This window comes from Microtus oregoni, unplaced genomic scaffold, assembly GCF_018167655.1.
Source record: "Microtus oregoni isolate MIOR12 unplaced genomic scaffold, Mior012 000005F_ref0000423, whole genome shotgun sequence".
NCBI classification, from domain to species: domain Eukaryota; kingdom Metazoa; phylum Chordata; class Mammalia; order Rodentia; family Cricetidae; genus Microtus; species Microtus oregoni.
Window position 1 is genome coordinate 24,403,990 of NW_024543064.1, and position 23,188 is coordinate 24,427,177.

The following is a 23,188-nucleotide window of genomic DNA, read 5'->3' on the forward strand; positions in this document are numbered from 1 at the left end:
TATGAATGTGAGCATACCAAACGCTTTCAGGAGCCGCGTTAGTGTTTCAGATAATCTGCTTAGGTTTGCCTCAACCAAGCCTCTTTCTAACATGACTGGATCCCGCAGAGTGGTTCTTTCTGGACCTATTAACATTCCATGGAACTTCAAGAATAGACTGGAGATGCCAGGCCAGAAGACTGCACATATGTTATGAGGACAAGTTCCAACTCCTGGTGTCCCTCAGGATCCCGGAGGGACTTGGCCCAGGCATCCTCCCAGCCACGGATACTCAGATCCATGAGGCTTAAGTCCCTTGTGTGAAATGGTGCAGTTCTTGCATATAACCCCTTGTGGTCCCCTTGTGCATTTAAAACCATCTGGAGATTACTTCTAATACCTAATCCATGATATGCAAATCACTGTTATCCTAAATTGATTGGGAACAATCCTAAGAAAAAGGTCTGTGCATGCGCAGCACAGATGTGATTCCCCACCCTGCAAATTTTTGGTCCAGGATTTGTTGAATCCATGGTTACAGCACTTCAAATACAGAGGGTCAGTTATATGATGGAAAGTGGGAGCTACCTGAAACCTAACCAGATCTTGGAGACTCCCCTTCCTCCCACACACATGGTGATCAATGCTCGTCTTCACAGAGAAGAAAGACGTCGGGATGAGCTGGAAGTAGGATTGGACATCTTGCCACAGTCTCATGGGCACCTGGGGCTGATCTAGCTAGAGGAGACTGTGGAGGCCAAGCCACCTGTCCCAGAGTCAAGCAAACACCCCACCCTGCACAGCAGACCGAGGGGATGGTGATGATGACAGCTGCCTTATGGTAAGCGCTGGCACAAACCAAGACAGACTCTTTGCTCAGGAAGTTGAGAGACAGGAAGTTCAGAGATACTGCGTCTGAGCAGATGAGTCTCCTTGGGACTTGGTGTTTGGGAGTAGCCCATTTGGGGGGAGCTCTTTGTCATGCATCTCTGTAATGGCCACTGTCATGCATATTTAATTGAACTAAGGTCACCAAAACCTCTTTCATGCTTGGCTTCCAGTCCTTTCTAAAACCCGCATTCAAGAAAGAACCAGAGCATGCGGCCTGTGGTATCAATGGCCCACACCAGTGCGCATGTGTCTTTCTTCATCACCTCTCTCCAGTCACCCCGAGGAACCACTTTCTACTTCAGGAGCCACTGCTTTCTCGCACTGTTCTTTGCACCTGGGCTGTGCTATTTTCTCCCCTCCTGCTCACTGGAGTCCACAGAGCCTCTGATGTCCACCTTGGTGGTATCTTTGCATGGCACAATATCCCATCCTTCAGACTCTTTCATTTCCTGAGTTCCTTCTATTCATTCTTCAGGCATGAGTGTGGATAACACATTTTCTAGAACATTTTCCTTGATGCTCATGGCTGATGTAGGTGGGTCTGTTTTGTGTCGATTTCATTGGTTAAATAAAGAAACTGCCTTGGCCCTTTGATAGGAAAGAAAATTAGGTAGGTGGAGTAAACAAAACAGAATGCTGGAAAGAAGGGAAGTGAGTCAGATGCCATGGAACCAGCCACCCGGTCAGACATGCTGAATTTTTCCCCAGTAAGCCACCACTTCGTGGTGCTACACAGATTATTAGAAATGGGTTAAGCAATATGTAAGAATTAGCCAATAAGGGGCTGAAACTAATGGGCCAGGCAGTGTTTAAAAGAATACAGTTTGTGTGTTGTTATTTCGGAGTATAAGCTAGCCAGGCGGCCGGGTGCAGGGCGGCAGGAGCGCAGTCCGCTGCTCCTTCTACACATGGTGACCTCAGCAGCATGGATTTCTTCTCCACTCATGCGCTTCTAGGTTAGAACCTGAGTGTCTCTTAGTCTGTCTGATTTCCCTACCAGAGTAAGTTCAGCAGCATGCATGGAAACATTTTTTGTGTGCACTCAGGAGCGCGTGTGCGCGGGCGTGTGTGTGCATGTACCTATGGAGGCCAGAAGCCAACCTCTAGCATTATACATTGTTCCTGAGGAGCTGTCCACCTTTTTTTTTAAAAAAACTTTTATCTGTCATCTATCTATCTATCTATCTATCTATCTATCTATCTATCTATTTTTTGAGGCAGAGTCTCTCACTGGCTTGGACAAACCAACTAGTCTTGTTTAGCTGGCCAGTGTATCCCAGGTATCCATACTGAATGGCAGCTGTATGCTACCATATCTGGCCTTTTACTTTTTTTTTTCTTTTTTACAGATTTTGGGATTCAAACTTACGTCTTCATGCCTGTGTGGCAAGCACTTCACTGTATAAGATACATTTTTTTGGCTCCTCAGCACAGTTGTTTGAATAAACCATGAGCCAGATACATAGCAGATGCCAATAATATCTTTCCACGGATAGAGAGATGGAAGGAAGGAGGGCTCAAAGGCACTGGCGGCGGGCGAGCACATACCTGAGAACTGGATGGCAAAGCCCTGCTTGCTGGTGAAGAAGTCCGTGCTGAACTGCAGGACAACCGAGTTGAAGGTGCTGTGCAGGTCCTTGGGCAGCATGGGGCCGCTCAGCTCCTTGAGGAGCACCCCACTCTCCACGGGCCCATCCCAGATGCGTAGCACATCGTGGACCTCTTCTGTGTCAAACACAAGGAAATGCAGCCTGGACAGAGAAGAGACAGGTGGTCACTCCAGACTCTACTGCTCTCTTCCCAAGAACATGCGGTCAGGAGATGTCACCGCCTGGGAAGATTGACAGGGAGGAGAGGCATCATCTGGAAGCATCTTCATGCTTCAGTTGGCTGGCTCCATCCACTGGGGCCACTAGCAGTGGGGATGAGGGTGAGAGGGTGTGGATTTGTGCATGCCAGCACGGCCACACTTCATCCCTCCTAACTCCCCATGGACCAAGCTCCTGAGTATAAACCCTCATAATTCTAGATTGAGAGGGAATCTGGGCAAGAAAGGGTATGGGTTCTTTTAAAAAAGTCAAGGATGCTGGTGAGACAGGCTCAGTAGATAAAGGTACTTGCCACCATGCCCGAAGACCTGAGTTCCATCTCTGGAACTCAATAGTGCATGTAGATTCTCTTCTGAGTTCTGCATATGTGCCATGGCATGGACTCTCCTCTGACCTCTGCATATGTGCTATGGCATGCACACACGCACACGCAAACACACACACACACACACACACACACACACACACACACACACAGTTTTTAAAAGGCACAGACAAGGAGAACTGTTTGATATCTCAGAGGCTGACCACCCGTGGGTTTCTTAGAGCAGAATGTTGAAGCTGTTAGCTACAGACAGACCTAGACTAGTGAATCTCTGCAGAGCGGTGCAGGCAACACAGGGGGTCTCTGCCTATATGGGGGTGCACACCACACCAGACTCTCAGAGCCTGTTGGGAGCCTCAATTCATCCCAGACAAAAAGGGGTTGAGCAGCTGAGGTTACTATGGCTACAAACCTGGGAGACAATGACACCGTGAATCAGGGTGACAATGACACTGTGAATCAATTTCCTTTCACTATGGGGATACATTGAGACTTTGGCGAAGTGGCAGAGATAATAAAGAGAATTCCTGTGGACCCTCACCTGTTCCCCATCGACACCCGTGGCACACTCGTCATAACTATAAACCAAGCCTGGCACATTATTATTACGAATGTGACCCTGGAACCCACACGGACAGCACTGCTTTCTACAGTCATTGTTTCTCTCTTTGCTTACCGTGACTGCTTCAAAAATCTATCTTTTTAAATTATAAAAATGAGGCACACACAAGGCAGAGACGTAAACCGCACACAAATGCTTTGAAACGTTGAAGGTTCTCTCATACAATTAACCAGCTCTCCAGGTTCCCCACTTACTATTAGCATATATCTCTCTAGACTTTTCTCAGTGTGCACATACACGTACTGTTTTCCCCAACATGGGCATGTATCTAACCTAGCTTGAGGCCTCTCTTCCTCCCCCTTTTCTTATCCCTCCTGCCTCTTTTTTTTTTTTAAAGTATGCATCACCACCAGCAGGAGGGAGCAGGGAATCTGTATTTATTTATTGTGTATACAATATTCTGTATGTGTGTATGTCTGCAGGCCAGAAGAGGGCACCAGACCTCATTACAGATGGTTGTGAACCACCATGTGGTTGCCGGAATTGAACTCAGGACCTTTGGAAGAGCAGACAATGCTCTTAACCTCTGAGCCATCTCTCCAGCCCCTCCTGCCTCTTTTTAGACAGGCTGGCTTTGAACTCATGATGTAGCCAAGAATGGCTTTGAACTTCTGACCTTCCTGTCTTTACCTCTGCAGTTCTGGGACAACAGGTGTGAACAATTACACCCAGTTTGTGTGGTGCTGGGCTTGAACCCATGACTCCATTCATGCTGGGTGAGCACGCTATCCACTGAGCTGCATCCCCAGCCCTGGTTTTAGGTCTCTCTCTTCCTTCAATAGTTTACCATGGACATATATACCTACTTAATTTTTTCCTATAGAAATGTACAATCTGTTTCCCAATTCTCTATTGGTGGGACCCTTCCCATTCTACTGTTTCAGTAGACGCGTAGACATAATTGTTTGGGGCAGGGAGTAGAAGAGCATCTAAGTTTTCCCCTAATAAGCGTTGTTAAATTATCCTGTCATGTGACTCTGTCAATCTCAGCTCCCTCCAAACAGCATTATGTTTTTCTAGTCTCTGTACACTCCATCTCTTCAACACCAGATATTACAGTGTTGCAAATATATTCTATATTAAAATACTCTCCCATCTGCCAGACCAAAATGGAACCTCACTGGCATTTTGAATTTAGATAATTTAGTATTTTACATAACACTGAAAAAAATCTCTGAATATAATTTAGGGACATTTTTATTTTTTCATATCCTTTTATCCATCTTAATTGGACTACTTATCTTTAAAAATTCTGTTTGCATACCAAGCTCTTTATTTGTTATTTTTACCTAAATTGGCTCCTGTTGTGGGATATATTTTTCAGTGCTAGTATTATCTCCTAGTGTCTGGTATCCCTTTTTTGACTTTAAATTTTGTTTATGGTTTCTATATCAGTAGAGAAGTTACTCAAATATGTTAATCTTTTCCTTTAAGGATACAGGGGATTGTGTTATACCAGGGCAAACTTCTCTACCATGATTTCAAACCCAAATTACGGGACTGGCAAGATGCTTAGCGGATATGGGTGCTTGCAGTCAAGCCTGATGACCTGAGTTCGATCCCCGGGACTCCCATGGCGGAGACCGCCAAGCCCCTCATGTTGTCCTCTCTTCTCCACTTGTATGCTGCTGCCCACGTGAAGATACACAAACAAAAACACATAAGCACAGGACACTTTTTAAAAGCACCGAAGGCATGGAAGGATGGTAAGAGCCAGACAGAATAGAAAGGAGACTGTTTGCTGGGCGTCAGAGTTCATATGCGAACTCTCAGAAGCTGTGACTCCGTGTCCAAGACTTGAACAGAGTTCAGCCATGGATGGGGCACCCGTGAAGCCCCACCCCTTGCTAAGGAGTTATTGGTAATTAATAGCTTCTGGGGGAGGGAGAGTCAGTGTCTTCAGGCATGTGGTCCCTGAGAGACAATGATCCAGGAGATTGGTAGATGGTCCTGCAGCCATTCATATGCCATCACTGCCAAGAGGACTCAGTAGGTAAAACAAACAAACAAACAAACAGCATGCAAACTGGGAAGAAAAGTGGTGGTAGGGATACAGGAATTGGAAGGGGAGGGATGGGGAGGATTTGATCAAAGTACATTATATGCATGTATGACATCCTCAAACAATAAAAAAGAAATTACTTTTTAAAAAAGAAAATACTAAAACTAAATCCTAATTGCGATATTTTCCCTGGAGCTTTCAGTTTCATGCTCTGAGATGGACAGCGCCAATTTTCATCATTATCATCTGTCTACTCAGCAATAACTTAGCCCAGGGTCTCCCTGAAGTGGCCTCCTCTGTATTTTAGACACTGAAGCCTCTGTTTACTCCCTCCTCAGCATCAGTCAGTACATACTTAGTGTGCTCATTTGTTTTCTGCCTCTCCAGCCTGGGTATGGTTTTTGAAGGGGTGGGGTCCATCTTCTTTCCTAACGTGACTCCATGCTCAGGTTGTGCTTGCTTGTTCAGGGGCTCAAGAACAGGCAAGACTCATAAGCGAGCACCCCGGGTCCCCTGGCTGTTTGACCTGTCCCAATGGAGGCTCTGCTGGTCCGGAGAGCTCTCCTTGGACTGCTTTGTCTGTGCTGGCTGCTGCTCCTCATGACCAGGAAAACAGCGCTTCAGCATCCTTGCAGCTTCCCACAGCCTCATATTTTGTTATTCTAACACAAAGAGGTCCCCTTCATCTTTATCCCCCTAATTTATTCAGGTATGTCTCCAATTTACTCTATCAGATGAACTTTCTGGTATCAACTTCCAAAATCAATCCCAGTGAGACTGAACTTGGAATCGGCCACACTTAGTATTACGGAGGACGGACATCTTTGTTTCTTAACGAACCCAGGCGGGAACGTGCAGATAGCTGAGTTTTACTTTGCTAGCTGTCTTCTTCGCACACTCTTGGAGTCATTCCTCAGAAATATTAAGTTTATGGTTTTGGCTTCATTATAAATGAGATTTTGTTTTTATTTCATAGTCTAGTCAAAGGATGGCTAGAGAGTAAACCAAAGTTACCATGGCATTATCTTTCAGGCCAGACACTGACCTTATGCCCTTGACATTGTACCTATCTCCTGGAAGATGCAGCCAGGAGGACAGCCAGGCATGGATGGAGAAGACATAGCCATAATGAAGAGTGGACCTGAGGACCCCACGGAGGCAAGGACATGTTCATTTTGTCCAGCCTGGCTGATCTGATAAGCACACAGGAACTTCACACTGATGAGGCTGAGGGGAGAGGAAGGGCAGGAGGGGAAGGAGCAGAGAGGAGGGAGTTGGGGGAGGGTCCTCTGTATGCACGAACAGTACATAAACAACTGACTGGACAGAATATCCAAGTCCAAACCCAGAACGCCATTTTCCAGGAGCTGCTGGAGCTGGCAACGCTCCCTCACACACGAACCCACAGCAACAAATGCTGGGGAGAGGATTGACAGAAGGCTGAGGGAGAGTAACCATTTTAGGGACAGAACACGTGGAAGACCTCTCAGAAAGGGTGACATTTAAGCAAGATGGCAGGCTCAGAGGGAGCTGGCCACAGCAGAGCAGGCCAGGTTAAGAGGTAGCAGGCAGCATCCCTCAGATAAAGGGCAGCATGTGCAAGGGTCCCCGGATGGGAAGCTGCGCCAGGGCATCTGGGCAACAGAAAGGTGGTAAGGGCTTTGAAGGGGCAGGCAGGGGCCGGGCCTGCTGAGATGTTGCAGGCTGGGAAGAAGCTTGAATTTTATTCTACTGGCTGAGGAAAGTTGCTGAAGGACTCTAAGACCTGACAGGGTCTGGTTTGGAATTTAAGATCATTCTTGAGAACAGGCAGATACGGACAAGAGTAGAGGCAGGGAGACTTAGCTGAGGGCCAGCAGGGACCCCTCTTATGGTGGGACTTGATGAGAACCAGGAAAGACTGGTTTTGCTAAGTCACTCTCAGCAAAGACTTTTCTCATCTTGTAGAGATCAAAGTCTATAGTATCTGGTGGGAGCTTCTTATCAATAGAGATCCGTGTGGCCCCCCAAACTTGGCTCATGTGTGCTGCATCCCGTAGGTGAGTGTGGGCCTGACATTGGTTTGAAGATGGCATCTGTACTATGATCCCAGGTGAGGAGGTATTGGGGTGATTGGGTACCTCTTCCTGTGGCTGGCAAGCTCATACACACACGTACTTGCTTGTTGGGGCCATAGACACAGAACAGGGCATTCTCAGGAAGAGGGATGGGGCATATTGTGCATAAACCTCTTCATTCAGAGTCCAGAGTGTGCGGCACTGTCTCTGCCCCGGAGCCTGCTACTCACCGAAGGCAAACACAGTAGCGTATGTGAGCAATGCTGAAAGAGCGGCATATACAAGGCACTAATGAAATAACACGAGGAGAAAAAATGCTAAGCCTTTGCAGGCCGTCTCCTACTTGCTGCTTGCTTTGTGTGTGTTCCCAGCATCCTCCTGGAGGTGGGTGAGAGCCTTAATTCGTTATTTCGCAAAGGTGGAAGTGAGGTTCCAAGGGGTTCATGTAGGTGACAGACCAGACAGCAAGGAAGGGTCCGAAATCCATGTTGAAACCATGTCTTCCTGGACCAGCTTGCAGAGCCCTTTCCTTGACCCCATCTTCCAGCTCACAGATGCAAAGGGGGCTTCTAGGAGGAGGTGGGGGCTTCTAGGAGGAGGTGGGGGCTTCTAGGAGGAGGTGGGGGCTTCTAGGAGGGGGTGGGGGCTTCTAGGAGGTGGTGTCTTTGAGATAGGGCGGCGTATACAGATGCAATCCATAAAGGGGAAGAGAAAAGCCAGAGGACTCCCTGGGCCCAGGCTCCCTCCCACCGCATCTCCTGCTCCCCTATGGTTGGGGAGATTTCCAAGCCACACATCTGACCACATCTGCTGGTCTCTATGTCAACTACAGCCTGCGTCTAAAGAGCCAGGAGGGCTCTGAACTGTCATCTCAGGATCCCGCTCCCAACCCCATGGCTGCCCTCAGGGCTATTTGCAGGCAAACCCTTCCTTCTGGAATTCCTCGGTGCTCTTAAGACTAAAGGAAAGATTTGACTGCATCAGGCTTCCGGGACACTGATGGCTCTTCTGTATCCACTGAACATTAGAAAGACATGCAAGCATGAGAAAGCGAGAAAGCGAAACACGTGGCGGTGGTGGTGGCAGTGGAGATGACTTCAGCTGTTGATTTCACACGCCCTCTGACTGGGGGAGGTGGAGGCTGAAAATGAAAGCGCTGTGGGGGGGAATTCTCAAGGACCTGTCACTACAGTGTGAATCCCACCCACCCTGTGAGGGTTGGCCTGGTGAGAGAGGGTCCTGACCTCAAGGGAAGGTGGCCTGTAAGTGAACAGCAGCTAGAGGGAGAGTGTCAGAAACCAGTCCCCAGTTGAGAATGCAGCTTACTGGAAGTGACAAGGAGAAAATCAGGCTTGCCCTACCAAACGTCCCGCCTCTGAGGCACCGGGCAGAGATCTCGCTGTTAAGCCATGACAGTGATAGCAGACACAGGAATAAAAGCATGCTATCTGAAGACAAACCCTGGGCAGACAAGTGGGGGCTCCAGGCCAGCTGGGCTGTTGGGTGCTAGCTTCGGTTCTTGGGGTCAGCTGGAATTCAATTCTCTTCAAAAGGAGGGGAATGGACCTGGGTGGGCTTCAGGATACTGAAGAAGTGGCGTGACCTTCTAGGCTGGTGGCTGCTGTTTTGGACGCAGGCTGTTGCCCCAGGCTTCTCTCTTAGGTGCCAAGTGACTTTGGACCTGGAGCTGTCTTTGTATTGTCATCTGTGAGGGACTTGCTAGTGGGCTGCCCAGCTTCTGGAACTGCGAGCCATGCGTGTTTGTTGCCTGTTGTCCTTCATTTATGCAGCTGGTGGCTGTCACTCTGAGTCATGCTTGGTGACTTTTCGTGCAGAACTCGGCGGCATCACATCCTCCTCCTCTTCAGCCTCAGGCTCTGGTGTATCTCCTGTCTGAATGCTTTTATTTCTTGCAGGGCAAATGCTGCCACTGTGGGTTTTAATTCTGGTGATGCCATGATTTCCTTCTCAACCCAGTGTGCCGCCATCACTTCCTTTCCCAGGGATTCCCCTCCCCCACCAAGCCATTTGTCTCTATTAGCATTCCTATGTTTTATAATTAAAAGACAGTATCTTATGTATATAGCCCATTATAATACCCACATCCTGGGGGTGGAACCAAGGGCTAGGTGTCCTAGTTATCATGAATTATCAACTTGACACAGCCTAGAGTCATCTGAGAGGAAAGCCTAGTTTGAAGACTTGCCGAGATCAGACTGTCCCGCAGGCGTGTCTGGAGGCGATTGCCTTGATTATTAATTGATGGAGGAGGGCTCGGCCCACTGTGACTGCCAGCATCCCTAGGCAGGGAGTCCTGGGCTATATAACAAAGCTAATTAAACAGAAGCCCGTGAGTGAGCCAGAAAACAGCTTCCGGCCATGGCTCTTGCCTTGAATTCCTGCCTTGACTTCCTTCACTGATGAACTATGACCTGGAAGTATAAGCCAAGTAAACCCCTTAACTTCCCAAGCTGCACTTGATCGGAGTATTTCATCACAGCAGCAGGAAGAAACTTGAACACTAGACAAGTGTTGCCACTGAGCGACAACCTTATGTTTTTATGTTTTTCCTGTCTCCTGGAGTATTAAAAACAAAATAAAACCCTTTCTTGAAAACCAAAATTGGTCCTTTTTTTTTTTTTGAGAAACAGTTATCTTTTCTCAGGAGTGAAAAGATAACTTTATGAAACATCTTGTGCATTTATCTTATTTGTGCATTATTATCTTTAATCTGTCATTTCTAAGGGAGGGATTGCTATGGGTCCAGCGCGTCAGCCAAGAAGACAGGTGGTGCTGATTCCCTAAGAGACATCAGACTTCACACCTGGGATCCTAGGCCGGCAGCCAGAGGCTGTGTTCTGCCTAACTCCACTACTCCGGCCGGTTTGGCTGGATTATTGTACTTGGATAATTTGAAGTAGCTTGTGTTTCTTTCTCTAGAGGCCATCCATGGAAAACGAAATCACCACTGAGCGCGCTGCCGTTCTGAAAGCGACATTTATACCCACCGGGCTGTCCACCTCCTCTCCTTCAAAACAACTTTCTGGCGCTTTATGGCCATTTCCTGACTCAAGGCAAACTCAGGGCTGAAAAGCGATGCCTGCTGGGTGTGCTACTCTGTGTGGCTCCTTCAGGAGGTTGCTCTCACAGCGCAGCTCCGCAGACCTTCACTGTTTAAAGTTTAACTCGCCGTTGCTCTTTTAAAAGAAAGCTTCTGGAAGCTGCTGAACCCGAGGCCAGTATCCCCGGCAAGATCTGTGAACACACGCTTTGCTTCCAATGCCTTCTGCCTCCTCTGGGCCAGCTGCCTGCTTGCTGGCTGACCGCTGTGGAGAGCAGCTCTGGAGCGCGACAGATCTGAGAGCGCAGCAGGGGCTCCGGGCTGCGCACACAGCCAGGTATTTTGTCTAGTCCGGTTTCCTCCCAGGAAGACAAGCTCCACTAGGCAGGGAAGCTTCTTCCTCAGAACCTCCTCTTGGCAGCCTTGCTGCTGGGGGGGCCAACAGCTAAGAATGAAGCTTGCAGCTTACCCTCACCTTCACCACTAAGAGGCCCTACAGGTTTAAAGGAACAAAGAGCTACTTACTGGCCAAATAGGAGCATTACGGCTGTATGGATAATAGGCAGAGAGAATCAGTGTCCAACAGCAAAAAGATTCCCCACTTTCCACTGGTCCCAGATCCCCGTAAGGAGGCCACGCCTGTAAAGGACCATCACCTCTGCCTTCCTGCAGCTGCTCTATACAGTCCTCTATACATCTACAGCTACTGGTACCAACTGCACTTGTATGCAAGAAACTCCGTTTCTCTGAATGCAACCAGGGTTGCCAAATGGTCATACTATGCCTGTCTCTGGTTCCCAACCAGTTTCCCCACTGAATTTCTACCACTGATCTTCCTGAGGCAGCAATGTCCTCTGTCACTCCAGATCATGGGGTCGTTAAACATGGCTATGCATATCTGTGCCTTCTTCTATTTTATAAACCCGGAAGGCCCTTCCTTCTCGGCCTTCACATTGAACACCTACTGTTGTTGTTTGTGTGTGTGTGTGTGTGTGTGTGTGTGTAAGATCCAGGCACATATTTGTACAGGTGTATGCATGTGGGTGCAGGTGTGTAAAAGTGCACACACATGCATGGGTGTGTGCATATGGGCCCATGTGCGAGTGTAGAGCCCAGGCTGCTCTTCCTCCAGCGCTCTCCACCTTACCTGGCAGAGCAATGGTTTACCACGGAACCCGGGAACTTACCGATTCCACTAGATGGGTGGCCTATGGGTCTCAGTGATCGACTATTCCTGGCACTGGAATGACCGGCCTTCACTGCTGAACCTGGTTTTTCCGTAAGTTCTGGAGATCCCCACTTACATCTTCATGCTTGTGCGCAGACACATTGCCCACTGATCTGTGCCCCCAGCCCCACTCCTTCTGCTCTTTTAAGTCCAGCTAGGATAGCAGTTTGTTTCTTACTCCCCGCCTTCAGGTGCCGCTCGGACCTTCTGCTACATGTCTACACGATCACATTTTGCTGGATTCTTGGCGGATCTGTGCTGTTTCTGAACCTCTCCCCTGTCTCTGCTGTGGAGACCATTAGACAAAGAGATGCTGGTTTCTCATTTTCTTCAGTAAGTTCTCTCTAACGACCTGTAGAAAGGGCAGCGTCTTTAAAGGTAACAAGTCCTCCCAGGAGCACATACAAATCCTTATGTGCCGAGACGTCTAGGCCCTCCCCCTTCTTCTCTTCTAGAATGGAACACAGATATGGTGCCTGGAGCGGCAGCAACTGACTAGTCAACCACATGGTTGAAAGTCTCAAGATGGCACAGCAATAGCCTAGGTCAAGGGGCCCAGGGTAGCCAGGCCAGGTCTGGATGGGACCTTGAGAAAAAAAACACTCCCCATCTGCGAAGGCAGCTTAAGTCAGATTTTCTGTTTCCATTTCTGATAGACATAGTTTCTCTCTGAGACCCAGATGGGAAAAGACTGTCTTACATATACTTTTGGTGCCTGCTACAATGCCTGGTGCTGGGAAAAAAATGCTCCACATTTTTTAGTTGGACTGAAAACTGTTACTTTCTTAGAAGTGTTCCAACAGCTCCTGTTACATGAGAACGAATGCAGGCTTCTCCTGACCCTCAGGATCCCGCTGAGACCCTTCCTCCTCCTACACCACTCACCATGCAGCTCCAGTATGGTGGGCTTTGCTCCCGGACTGGGCCATTGCTTCCCTCCCCCAGTTGGAAAGATCTCCTGCCCTCCAGCAAGGACTTCTCTCTCTCTTTGGTCACTGCATTCTCTGTGGTCTGTGCCAGTGGCATCCACTGTCTGTGGCCCCTCAAGCCAGGGCTGGGCTTCAGTCTGCTCTTTGTGTTGTCCCTGCGCACCATGACAAGACCCTGGTGCAGAGCAGGTCTCTAATGCCCACTGTTTCAAGCGCAGCAAGGCCAAGGGCAGAAGGGCAGGTGGGAAGAGCGGTGGCTGGAGAGACAGATGGGCTCCACATGCCCCACACTGTTTGGGCCTCCAGGGGGTCCTCTGTATGATAGGACTAATGACACTGGTCCGGAGCCTGGCATGCCGTAGATGCTTGATAGACAGCGGTCAGAGGGGCAGTACCAGGTGCCTAAGCCTTGGCCATCTTTTCTTTGTCTAATACTCTGAACTATTCCACAAATCGTAGGAAGGAAAATTCCTGCCCCACTCTGGAGATGGAGAGGAGGCCGCAACATTAAAGGGTGACCCTCATATTCCCCATATTGTTGTCAGACGGAACTGCAGGGAAGAAGCCATGTCCTATGCCTTACTGTGTATGAACTGCCAGGTCTTGGTGGAACTCTTAGAACCCAGAAAGAGCACCCACTAAAGGCTGCGGAGCTCACCGTGTCCATAGGAAAGGTTAATTCGCCAGCCCACTCTGGCTAAGAACACCAAGAACTACCTTCTCTCCAGCCTGGCTACACCCAGGGTGGGAGTAGGGGCTTGGCTAGGTTCAAGAAGGTGACCACTGCCCTTTCTGGAGTCTTGTTCAGCTTTTGGGCTGAACCTGGCAGCAGGTCCCTCTGGACACACCCAATACGTCATCAGGGTGGGGCCAGGTGCCCCTGGAAAGGCGCCCTGGAGTCTTCTGTCAGTCCTGCCAAGAGCTGCAACCATCCCACATCCCCTCCATCAGGCACCCCTGTTCCAATGCAGGGCATAGCACCTACTACCCTTGACCTTTAGAGGTGACTTACATCCTGCAGGCTTAGGGGATGCATTGACTAGGTAAAATGGACTCTCTGCCTGGGGGCATTTCTGGGGCAGCTACCATTCTAAGTGGTTTGTAAACCTGACCCACTTAACCCTCCCAAGGAGCCAGTACCTCTAATCTCCATTTCACAGGACTAGAGAGACAGACAGTGCTGAGAGAGACAAGCTGAGCCGATAATAAGCAGGCAGGTAGTCCTGTGCCCCGGTCCAGCTCCTAGCTATGACTCAAAGCGGCACAAACAATGGAACTTGTGGGACATCAAGAATCCAGTTGAATAATCAGGCCCGAATGGCCTCACTGCAACACGCAGTGGATGCTGGAAAAACAAGTGACATCGTAAAACAAAACACAAGTGTGTCCTCAGAGGGATGCAGATGATGGCACATTGATAAAAACAAATACAGGCTGTCAAGAGCAGTCGGAAAACAAAAGGCTGGAAGTGAAAACAATAACAAGGTTTCCGGGAGGAACAGAGAGAGGGGGTTGTGATGGGGGGAGGGGGGATGGTGACTGCTGAAAACAGATCGGAGAACTTTCAACGGCAGAAGAAAAACAAAGCCAATTAAATCAGATCAGCCAAGGACCGGAGAGACTCAAAACCGGAAGGACTCAGCTGAGGAGCAGCAGAGCATCTTCTGTTTGAAGGAAAGCAGGCTGCATAGGATGTGAGAGCAATATAGACCCCGGAGGCTTTTCAGGACTTAAGCATCTGGGAAAGGTTAGTACAACAGACAGGCTGAGAAAGTCAAAAGGGCACAAATGCAGTAGACATAAAAACACCGTGAGGCCAGGGTGATGGCTCAGTCGGCACAGCGCCTGCTTCATGAGCGTGAGGACCCGAGTTCAGATCCCCAGCGCCCATATAAAAAGCTTAGCCCTGCAGTGTGCTCCTGTAACACCAGCACTGGGGAGGCAGAGACATAGGTCCCTGGGCTTTTCTGGTCAGCTGAAGAGGTGCGCTCAGCTCCAGATTTAGTGAGAGAGCGCAGTGGAGAGCAACTCGGGAAGATACTCAGTGTTGATGTGTCTGGGCTCTACATGCAGGGCACACATGGGCACAGACACCTACACACACACACACACACACACACACACACACACACACACAGAGAGAGAGAGAGAGAGAGAGAGAGAGAGAGAGAGAGAGATCATGCAAATCATATAGGCATTTAGTGACTTTAACAAAGATTTTATATTTTCCTGTATTTTAAGCTGAAAGGAGAAAGTGTTTAGAAAGGAGCCCAGGCAGACACTGTGTGCAGAAGTGAGATTCCCCCGCCCCACAAAAGAGCTGGACGCAGTAAAATGGTAAAGGGGAAGAGGACAGGCACAGGCAGAGATGCTGTGTGCAAGGCCAGCCTTAACACAGGCCACCAAGGGTGCGGAAAGCTGATTCGGTGTCTGGGGGAAAATTCAAGGTCATGTGTCAACATTTGCCTTCAAAGAGTATGTCTGAAAGAAATAATTGGATCTGTGTGCAAAAATTTATATATGAAGACGTTCACTGGAGTGAAAAATCCAAAACCATTTGCTTTATCCGTAGGGAGAGGCTCTATCAATTATGGCTGCGCACACAATGGCCTTCTCTGCAGCCTTCAGCCAGGGGAGGCAGGTCCCTTGATCTCGGCGTAAGATCATGGCCGTGGTTAAGGACTAAAACAAAAAGCTAGTTGCAAAGGCTGGCAACGAGAAGGACTTGTTTAAGAAATTGTGCTTGCTGGATTTGCTTTCTGTATGTGGCTACACTAAAGGCCTAGAAGAATTAAAAGAGCAAAAGGGACCAGAGGTTATTTCAAGTGGTCTGTGTGGAGGCGGAACATTCCACAGTGAGAGGCAAGGACTCCGGGTTTATACTCTTTGACCTTTGTTACTGTGGCATTTTGAATGAAAAAAAAAGATTTCCTATTTTTATTAAACAGAAAATATGGGCACAGGCGCACATAGTGTGGGGGGGGAGAGAAGAGAGAGAGGGAGAGGGAGAGGGAGAGGGAGAGGGAGAGGGAGGGAGGGAGGGAGAGAGAGAGAGAGAGAGAGAGAACAGTTTGTAGTTCTCTCCTTCCACCATGTGAGTCTCAGCATTCAAATCCAGGTCATTAGGCTGAGCCATCATTCCGGCCTCTTATTTTTTTTTTTTTAAATAGAAAAATTCTAATAATATTCAGCATAGAAAAATACTAAATAGGGACTCAGATGCGAAGAGCTCTCTTCAGATCTGTGTAGTTATTAGCTCCTTTTATTCAACTGCTGGTTATTCAAGGGAAGATGAAGTGGTGAGAGGGGAAGAGAGAGAGTTGGAAAAAATGGAGGAAGGGAAGGAGGGAGATAGGGAAGAAAAGAGGAAAGGAGACAGAATAAAAGGAGGGAGAGAGAAGAGGGAATGAGGAGCAGGGAATGAAAACATGTGCACACGGACTTGTACACATGTGTGCATAGATGCAGAAGGATGACGGGGCTGGGCAGAGACTTGAGGTGGGGAGTGTCTTGTCCTTTTGGAACCTCTAGTGTGGCTGGAAGACCACCTGCTTAGCAGTAGCTCCTGTGGGAGTAGCTGTGGCTGGGAGACACATGTCAGAATGAGAGCTAGCGCATCCCCATATCCTTTCAAAATGTTTATTTCCTTATTGTGTGTGTGTGTGTGTGTGCCATGACACGCTTGTGCAGGTCAGAAGGTAACTTGGGGAAGCCGGTTATCTCCTTCCACCATGTGAGGCCTGGAGATTGTACTTGGGGTATCAGACCTGGCAGCAAGTACCCTTATCCACTGAGCCATCTTACAAGTCCAATTATCTTCATATTCTATTTCCCTTTGTGTGTGTGCGCGCGGGCATGCACGCGCACGCACACACACACACACACACAGACTTGAGTATGAAATGCACATGAAGCAGGCCTCATGGCCTCCTATTTCTTGCCCTGTTCTGGAGAGGCTATCTATCTATCTATCTATCTATCTATCTATCTATCTATCTATCCGTTTGTCTTTGACCCGAGCCTCCTGCCTCCCCTCCACTTCTTAGCTGGCTTTTCTCTGCAGTGAACTTGTCTTCATTCTTGCTATAAATCCTCACTCTTGTTTCTCATGCTTTCCCTGTAGTCCATGCATCTGGACTACAGCCTGTGAATCTGTCCTGCCTTCTTTTTTTTTTTTTTTTCAAGACAGGGTTTCTCTGTAGCTTTGGTGCCTATCCCGGAACTAGTTCTTGTAGACCAGGCTGGCCTCAAACTCCCAGAGATCCGCCTGCCTCTGCCTCCCAAGTGCTAGGATTAAAGGCGTGCGCCACCACCGCCCGGCTGTCCTGCCTTCTTCTAGCCCTGCTTCAAAGTCGCAATTCCTACAAAAGTGCACGAACAACTCTTTGGGAGGCTGATGGGGGCTACACCTTCTCTTTGGACAGAGCTGGTCAAATGTATGGAGTATCAAGATGTCTCCAATGGATGTTTGAATGTTCCAACCGTAGAGTAAAATTCCGAGGAAAGGAAACAAAGACAGAAGAGCTAAAATCCCAACAACCCTCATTAAATGGCAGGTGTTGGTTATTGCTCTCCCAGACTTTCTGTATACTGTAAGGTACTGTTAGTTCCTTGCACCATTTGACATCATTTACATATTTACAAGAATGGAGTCAGTTGGCAGGAGCACACACATGCCTTCTGAACTGGTTTCTCCTGCCTCATCTCGATTGCAACTACCTGGGCCAGGTCTCCTCGTCCAGCAAACCCTGGAGACAGCCTCCTCCAAGGCCCCAGTGCTGCCTGTTCCTTCAGCTCACTCTCCACAAAACTGCCGGATGCCCAGGCTTAGCACACAGCCCAGGGCTCTCCATGTTGGGTCCCTGCTCTGCCAGCCCCTAGGGCAGCCAAACTCAAAACCACAACATTGCACCCTCCCAGCCACAGCTTCAGCACTGGAGAAATACCTTGCCTTGCTGGGAAGCCACTCCCCTGCCTGCTGCCTTCCTCCTTGGCTACATGGCAACCCCTCACCATCCTGGAGGGCTCAGCTCTGGTTTCAACTCTAGAACCTCCTGATCTCCTTTACATCCCCTTCCCCCTCAACCTTGTTCTGTGCCTGCCTGCAGGGTTTTCTTTGAACAGGAAGTACAGAGCCTCTACTGTGGAAGAACAGGTAGTGAGAGTTGTCACAGGAAAGAGTGAGTCAATGGGTGAATGGGGCTGAGTCAGAGAGTCAGGAGACCGCCTGCTGATTTGCATATGCACGCCGCTAAAGTGGACAGGTCCTTTGCTCTCCAGCATCCACCACCTTTAAATCCCAATCCTCCCTGCTGATTTTTTCATTGGGCTTTCTTGGCTGCGAGTGTACACATGTACACACAGGGTTATCTTTTCCAGACTATCACTGCAGGTAAGTGTTGGGAAAGAACAAGGAGGGGTTGGTGGAAGCCATGGTGGCACTGAGAGCTGGGATGGGATGCTCAACTTCCACTCCATGACATGTCAACGGAGCTCATCTGGGGCACAGAGACTGGTGTCCCAACGGCCATTCTAGCAGCACTGTCCCTTTATGAAATCCTAAGTTCCCATGTGTGCCATTGACCTCGCAGCGCATGGGGTAGAGCTGAAAGTGTGGACCGGTGAGCGCAGTATTTCCTCGATTCCCAGTGAATGCTGCACCAAGGAGCATGAGCGTTCATCTCTGTTTCAGCAACACCTTCACAGCTGCTGAAAACCCAAGGGCTGCGACCTGCTAGTCACAACTCTACCCTCTGCTTGGCTCCCTCTTTATCCCTAGTCCTCGATGGTGACTTCCTGTGAGCTCTCTACTGTCAATAACCTTGGTGGGCCAAGCCTGCTCAAGACTTGCCATGGTACCCTCTTATTTATGGGCGTTTCACACCACTGAGCACACTGCCCCTCTGACCTGCTCTTTGCCTCCTACCTCCTCTGAACCATACAGTTCGAGGCTCACCCTGGCCAGCAGTGTAAAATAACAGGAAGATCTGGGAAGATCTGGGATATTCTCTGTCTTTTTTATAGCTTGCCAAGCTTAGAAATACACAGCTTCTGCTTGATCACTTAGCTGTCAGATGGACTCGTGTGCACACGGACTTGCATATGCACCAGAGTTTATTATTGCTAACATCACCAATAGGACTGGTGGGGAGGGGTCAGGAGAAAGGCCAGCCGTGCACCTGCCAATCAGACACCCCTTTCTTCTCTGAAGGTCTGGGACTCTAAAGAGTTCCTGAGTCAGGTGTTGGGAGGAAAATGTACTAGTGATGGACTTTGCTGGCTTTTGTTACTTAATCCCACACAGCCCTGAAATATGAGCCCTTCTGGTCCTCATTTTACAGATGAGGAAGCAGAGAAGGAAACAGAAGCAATCTGTCTGGCTCACATAGTTCAAGCAGATCTGGACTGGCCTTGAGAGCTGGCCCTGTCACTGTGGTTGAAGTACCACAGTGAGCCCAGTATGCAGTGTGTCATTCCAGAGCTTTAACTGAAACCCCATCTTCAGGGGAAGAGACTCACGGTGGTTAAGTCTCACTAGCAGTCAATGGAGGGGCTGGGCTCCAAACCTGGGCTGATAACTTCAAACCTGCGCACCGCTGCTCTACGGTAGACACATCAGAGCAGTGAGCTGTGTGGCCTTGGATGTAGCCCCCATGAGGCTGAGGCTGAATCCCACATGCCCAGTCCAAACCTAGAGTCTCTGTGGTGACTATGGACCCCACGGGAATCTAGCAGAGGTAGGAGAGCCCTGACAACAGCTAGGTCTGCCAATGATGCTGGCGACAACTCCCCTTGGCAGCAGTGGCACGAGCTTCTTTATTAGCTCTGGACACTTACCCAATGGTGCATCCGGCGTCGGCCTCGATGGTCCAGATGCAGTTGAGATTGTGTTCATAGGGGGCTGGGTAGCCAGGCGACAGCATCTGCCCTGACACCTCTCCTCTCACTGTCCCTCCACACTCAGCTGAAAGAAATTGCAACAGAACGAGTGTCATGGGGTGGCCTGAGCATTCCTTCAGCATCACCGAGAGCCTCCCAAGTCCCTGTAGCCCATTCCCGGTGCTTAAGCAGAGCATGCCAAGAGCTCCCGAGGGTAGACTAGGACTCAGAACCAGAAACAAATTCTTAATACTCAATAATAAAAGGCACCCAACCCAATTAAAAACGAGGCAAAAGATACTAGTTGACATGTATCCAAAGAAGATATATGAATGGCCAATATGAACGAGAGGAGATGCTTCTATAATTTATCATTGTTATGGAACTGTCAATCAAAATCACAATCACCCCATCCCCACCAGGACAGCTTTTTGACAGGAAGACAGGTGTTAATAATAAAACAGCGAGTGTAGGCGAGGCTGTGGGGAATTGGAGCCTTCCTATTACTGGTAGAAATGGTCCATGATACAGCCACATTGGAAAACAAACTGGTAGTTTCTTGAAATTGTTAAACATAAGTCACCATACAACATGTAACTCCTCTCTCAGAAGAAGTGAAAACATAATGTCACATAAAAACCTGAACATAAATAATTTAAGCAGTGCTAGTCATAGTAGCCAAGAAGTGCAGATAAGCCCAGGGTCCATCAGCTGAAGAAAGGAAATACAAAATGTGGTCTATCCAGCAACAGAAGACTAGGCATCCATAAGAAGGAATGCGGTTCACATACATGCTACAATGTCTATTTGGAAAACACAATGCTAAGTGAAAGAAAGCAGACACAAAAGACTGAGATATTGTATAATTTCATTTATATAAAATATCCAGAATAAGCAGGACTAGAGAATAGAACGTGTGTTGTGTTTGCCAAGGCTCGGGGGAGTAATGAGTGAATGCTAGTGGGTGGGAGACTTCCTTCTGGAAGGAGAGACTGTTCAAAACTTAGTGGTGATGGTTACAGAGCCACGTGAATGAGCAAAAACAACCGAATTGTGTGTTTTCAATGGGTTAATAAAGTTGGAAGTGAATCAGTCCCCAAGGGTGGGACTAGCTGCCTACTCTATGACCAAACTCCTTGAAGTTTCTCAGGGTAGAACAGGAAGGGGCTTGTGTCTGGTCTGAAGCCAAGGGACCTATGCGAGCTGCCAGGGAGCACACTGCTGACTAGATCGAGTCCTTCTCAAGGCCAGTGCAGGACACACCTATCCTGGCACATGCCCAATCCTAGCAAGTGCTGGTGCCCAGGAGGAAGAGGCCAGCCCCCCCCCCCCCCCCCCGGTGCAGGAGAGAAACTCAGGGAGGGTTTGGATTCAAATGTACCTTGAAGGAGGAGGCAGAGTTGAACAGCTTATGTGGTGGCAGGGGAGGCAGGGAGGGACAGGAGGAAGAGACTTTACAGTCCGAGAGAAAAGGAGGGGCGTGGTGGGGCAGGCTGGGGATGTGTGGTGGTGGGCAGCAAGGCTAGAGAGCTGGGCAAGTGTGGGGTGTTGAAAGACGATGTACATCAGGGGTTCTGTGAGGAAGCGCAGTGTGTATACATGGGAAGGAACTCCCTTTTCCAAGGGAGAGGACTGTAGTAGCAGCTCAGAGGGCACAGAGGATTGAGCCTCGGGGCAAGGAAAGCAGTGGAGAAATCTGTGCTCCTCCTCAGAGTGAGTCACTTAACCCAAGCGCTGGTGGCCTCTCCAGCCGCAACCTCCTCTGGCCAAGTATCTTCTAAGGCCCTGTCCCTGAATCTCTGAGAGACACTTTCCACATTGTCTCTACTTTGTCTCCAATGCTAGAGTCTTGGCTCAGGCCCTCTCTGTCTCTCAGCTGGCACAGCTGTCGGTCTCCACAGTGCTATATCTGAGGGACTTCCAAAGAGAAGACTGTGTCATGTTTCTGGTCCTGCCAAGTCTGATGAACTAACTCCACAGCCCAGGCAGCCTCTGCTTGGACCAACAACGTGGAAAGTGCCCTCCCTGTGACAGCTTTGTTAACACCCTCCCCTGTCTAGGTAAACTGTAAACTGGATACCATCTTCCTTTGGGTCCCCAGCAGAGTGTGAAGGAAACAAGCATATAGCAAGTGCATTAAAACAGCGTCTTCTCTCCTGCCATCCCAGGCTCTGGGCTACAGGGACCTTGCCACAAACTGCAAGCATTATCGAGCATGTGGTAGAGCGTAGGGCACACAACATAAGTTTAATAAGTATTTACTGAATGAACAGATGCACGGCCCAGTGAGTGGAAGCTGATGGCTTCCCAGGAAAATTACTGTGTCTGAACCAAGGAAGCATGAGGGAAAATGAAGAGGTTTAAGGCTGAGCTGTGTAAGAAAGTGAGTGATTGGTTAAGTAAGGAGCTAAAAGCTAGAAAGTGCCAGAGGGGAGACTGAGCTTCACCTATTACGACACCTGAGCCATCAAGCATCACTCTGACCCTGAGGCTTCACCTGGGACCATGAAGGCAGGGTTGCGGGAGGGACCCACTTCTGGTAGGAGTGCTCAGAACACTAGACCCTTTGTTCTAGCTTCCCTGTGGGCCACCAGTCGGTGGTGCTGCTGGGGCAGGTGGTTCCAGCTTGATTGATAGACACCAAGGTAAATGAGCCCAGCAGAGAGTGAGTGAGATGAGTGACAATCTGGGAGGGAGCAGGAAGCTGGGACGGTGCCGGTGGGGACAGAGGGTGGGTGTTTGGAGACAGAGGCCCTGGGAAAAGCCTCACAGGGACCTAGTGTCACCTTCCTTCTCCATGGGGTCACTTGATTCAGGGGCTGGCAGGAGGGCAGGAGGGCCTGAGTACACAGCTTGTAGCATCCATTAGCGGCGACTGCTTGAGGCTCTATTCTTCCCCTTCTTCCCATCATGGAGCTCTGGCTTGCTGTGGGACAATGGTCTGTACCCTGTCACATGTATTTTAAATAAATGCTATTTGGCCAGTAGCAAGGCAGGAAGCATAGGTGGCACAACCAGGCAGGGAGTAGAGGTGGGGCAACGAGAATTCTGGGAAGAGGGACTTTTCAGTCTGCAGTTGTCACCCAGACACAGAGCAAGCAAGATGTGACTGCCTTGACGAAAAAGGTACCAAGCCATGTGGCTAACGCAGACAAGAATTATGGGTTAATATAAGATGGAAGAGTTAATGAGAAGTCTGGGCTAATAGGCCAACCAGTTTATAATTAATGTAGACCTCTGTGTATTTCTTTGGGACTGAACAGCTATAGGACCAGGTGGGACAGAAACCCCTGTCAACAAAATGGTGCCCAACATGGGGCAACTGCATCCCCATAAAGCCTGAGAGAGTTTGGGAAGTAATTCTAGATAGAAAAGAACAGAGTTAA

The 23,188-nt window shown here is 49.0% G+C and overlaps 1 protein-coding gene across 4 annotated transcripts in view; it reads right to left on the bottom strand.

Moving 5' to 3' along the window:
* Positions 1 to 23,188, bottom strand: part of Csmd2 (CUB and Sushi multiple domains 2) — a 560,352-nt gene that overhangs the window by 118,591 nt on the left and 418,573 nt on the right. For all 4 annotated transcript variants that reach the window (XM_041651748.1, XM_041651747.1, XM_041651746.1 and 1 more), the window contains 2 exons: positions 19,761 to 19,887; positions 2,419 to 2,621 (listed from right to left, as the gene is read on the bottom strand). In XM_041651748.1, coding sequence (XP_041507682.1) covers positions 2,419 to 2,621; positions 19,761 to 19,887 — 330 coding nt within the window. The remainder of the gene's footprint in view (positions 1 to 2,418; positions 2,622 to 19,760; positions 19,888 to 23,188) is intronic.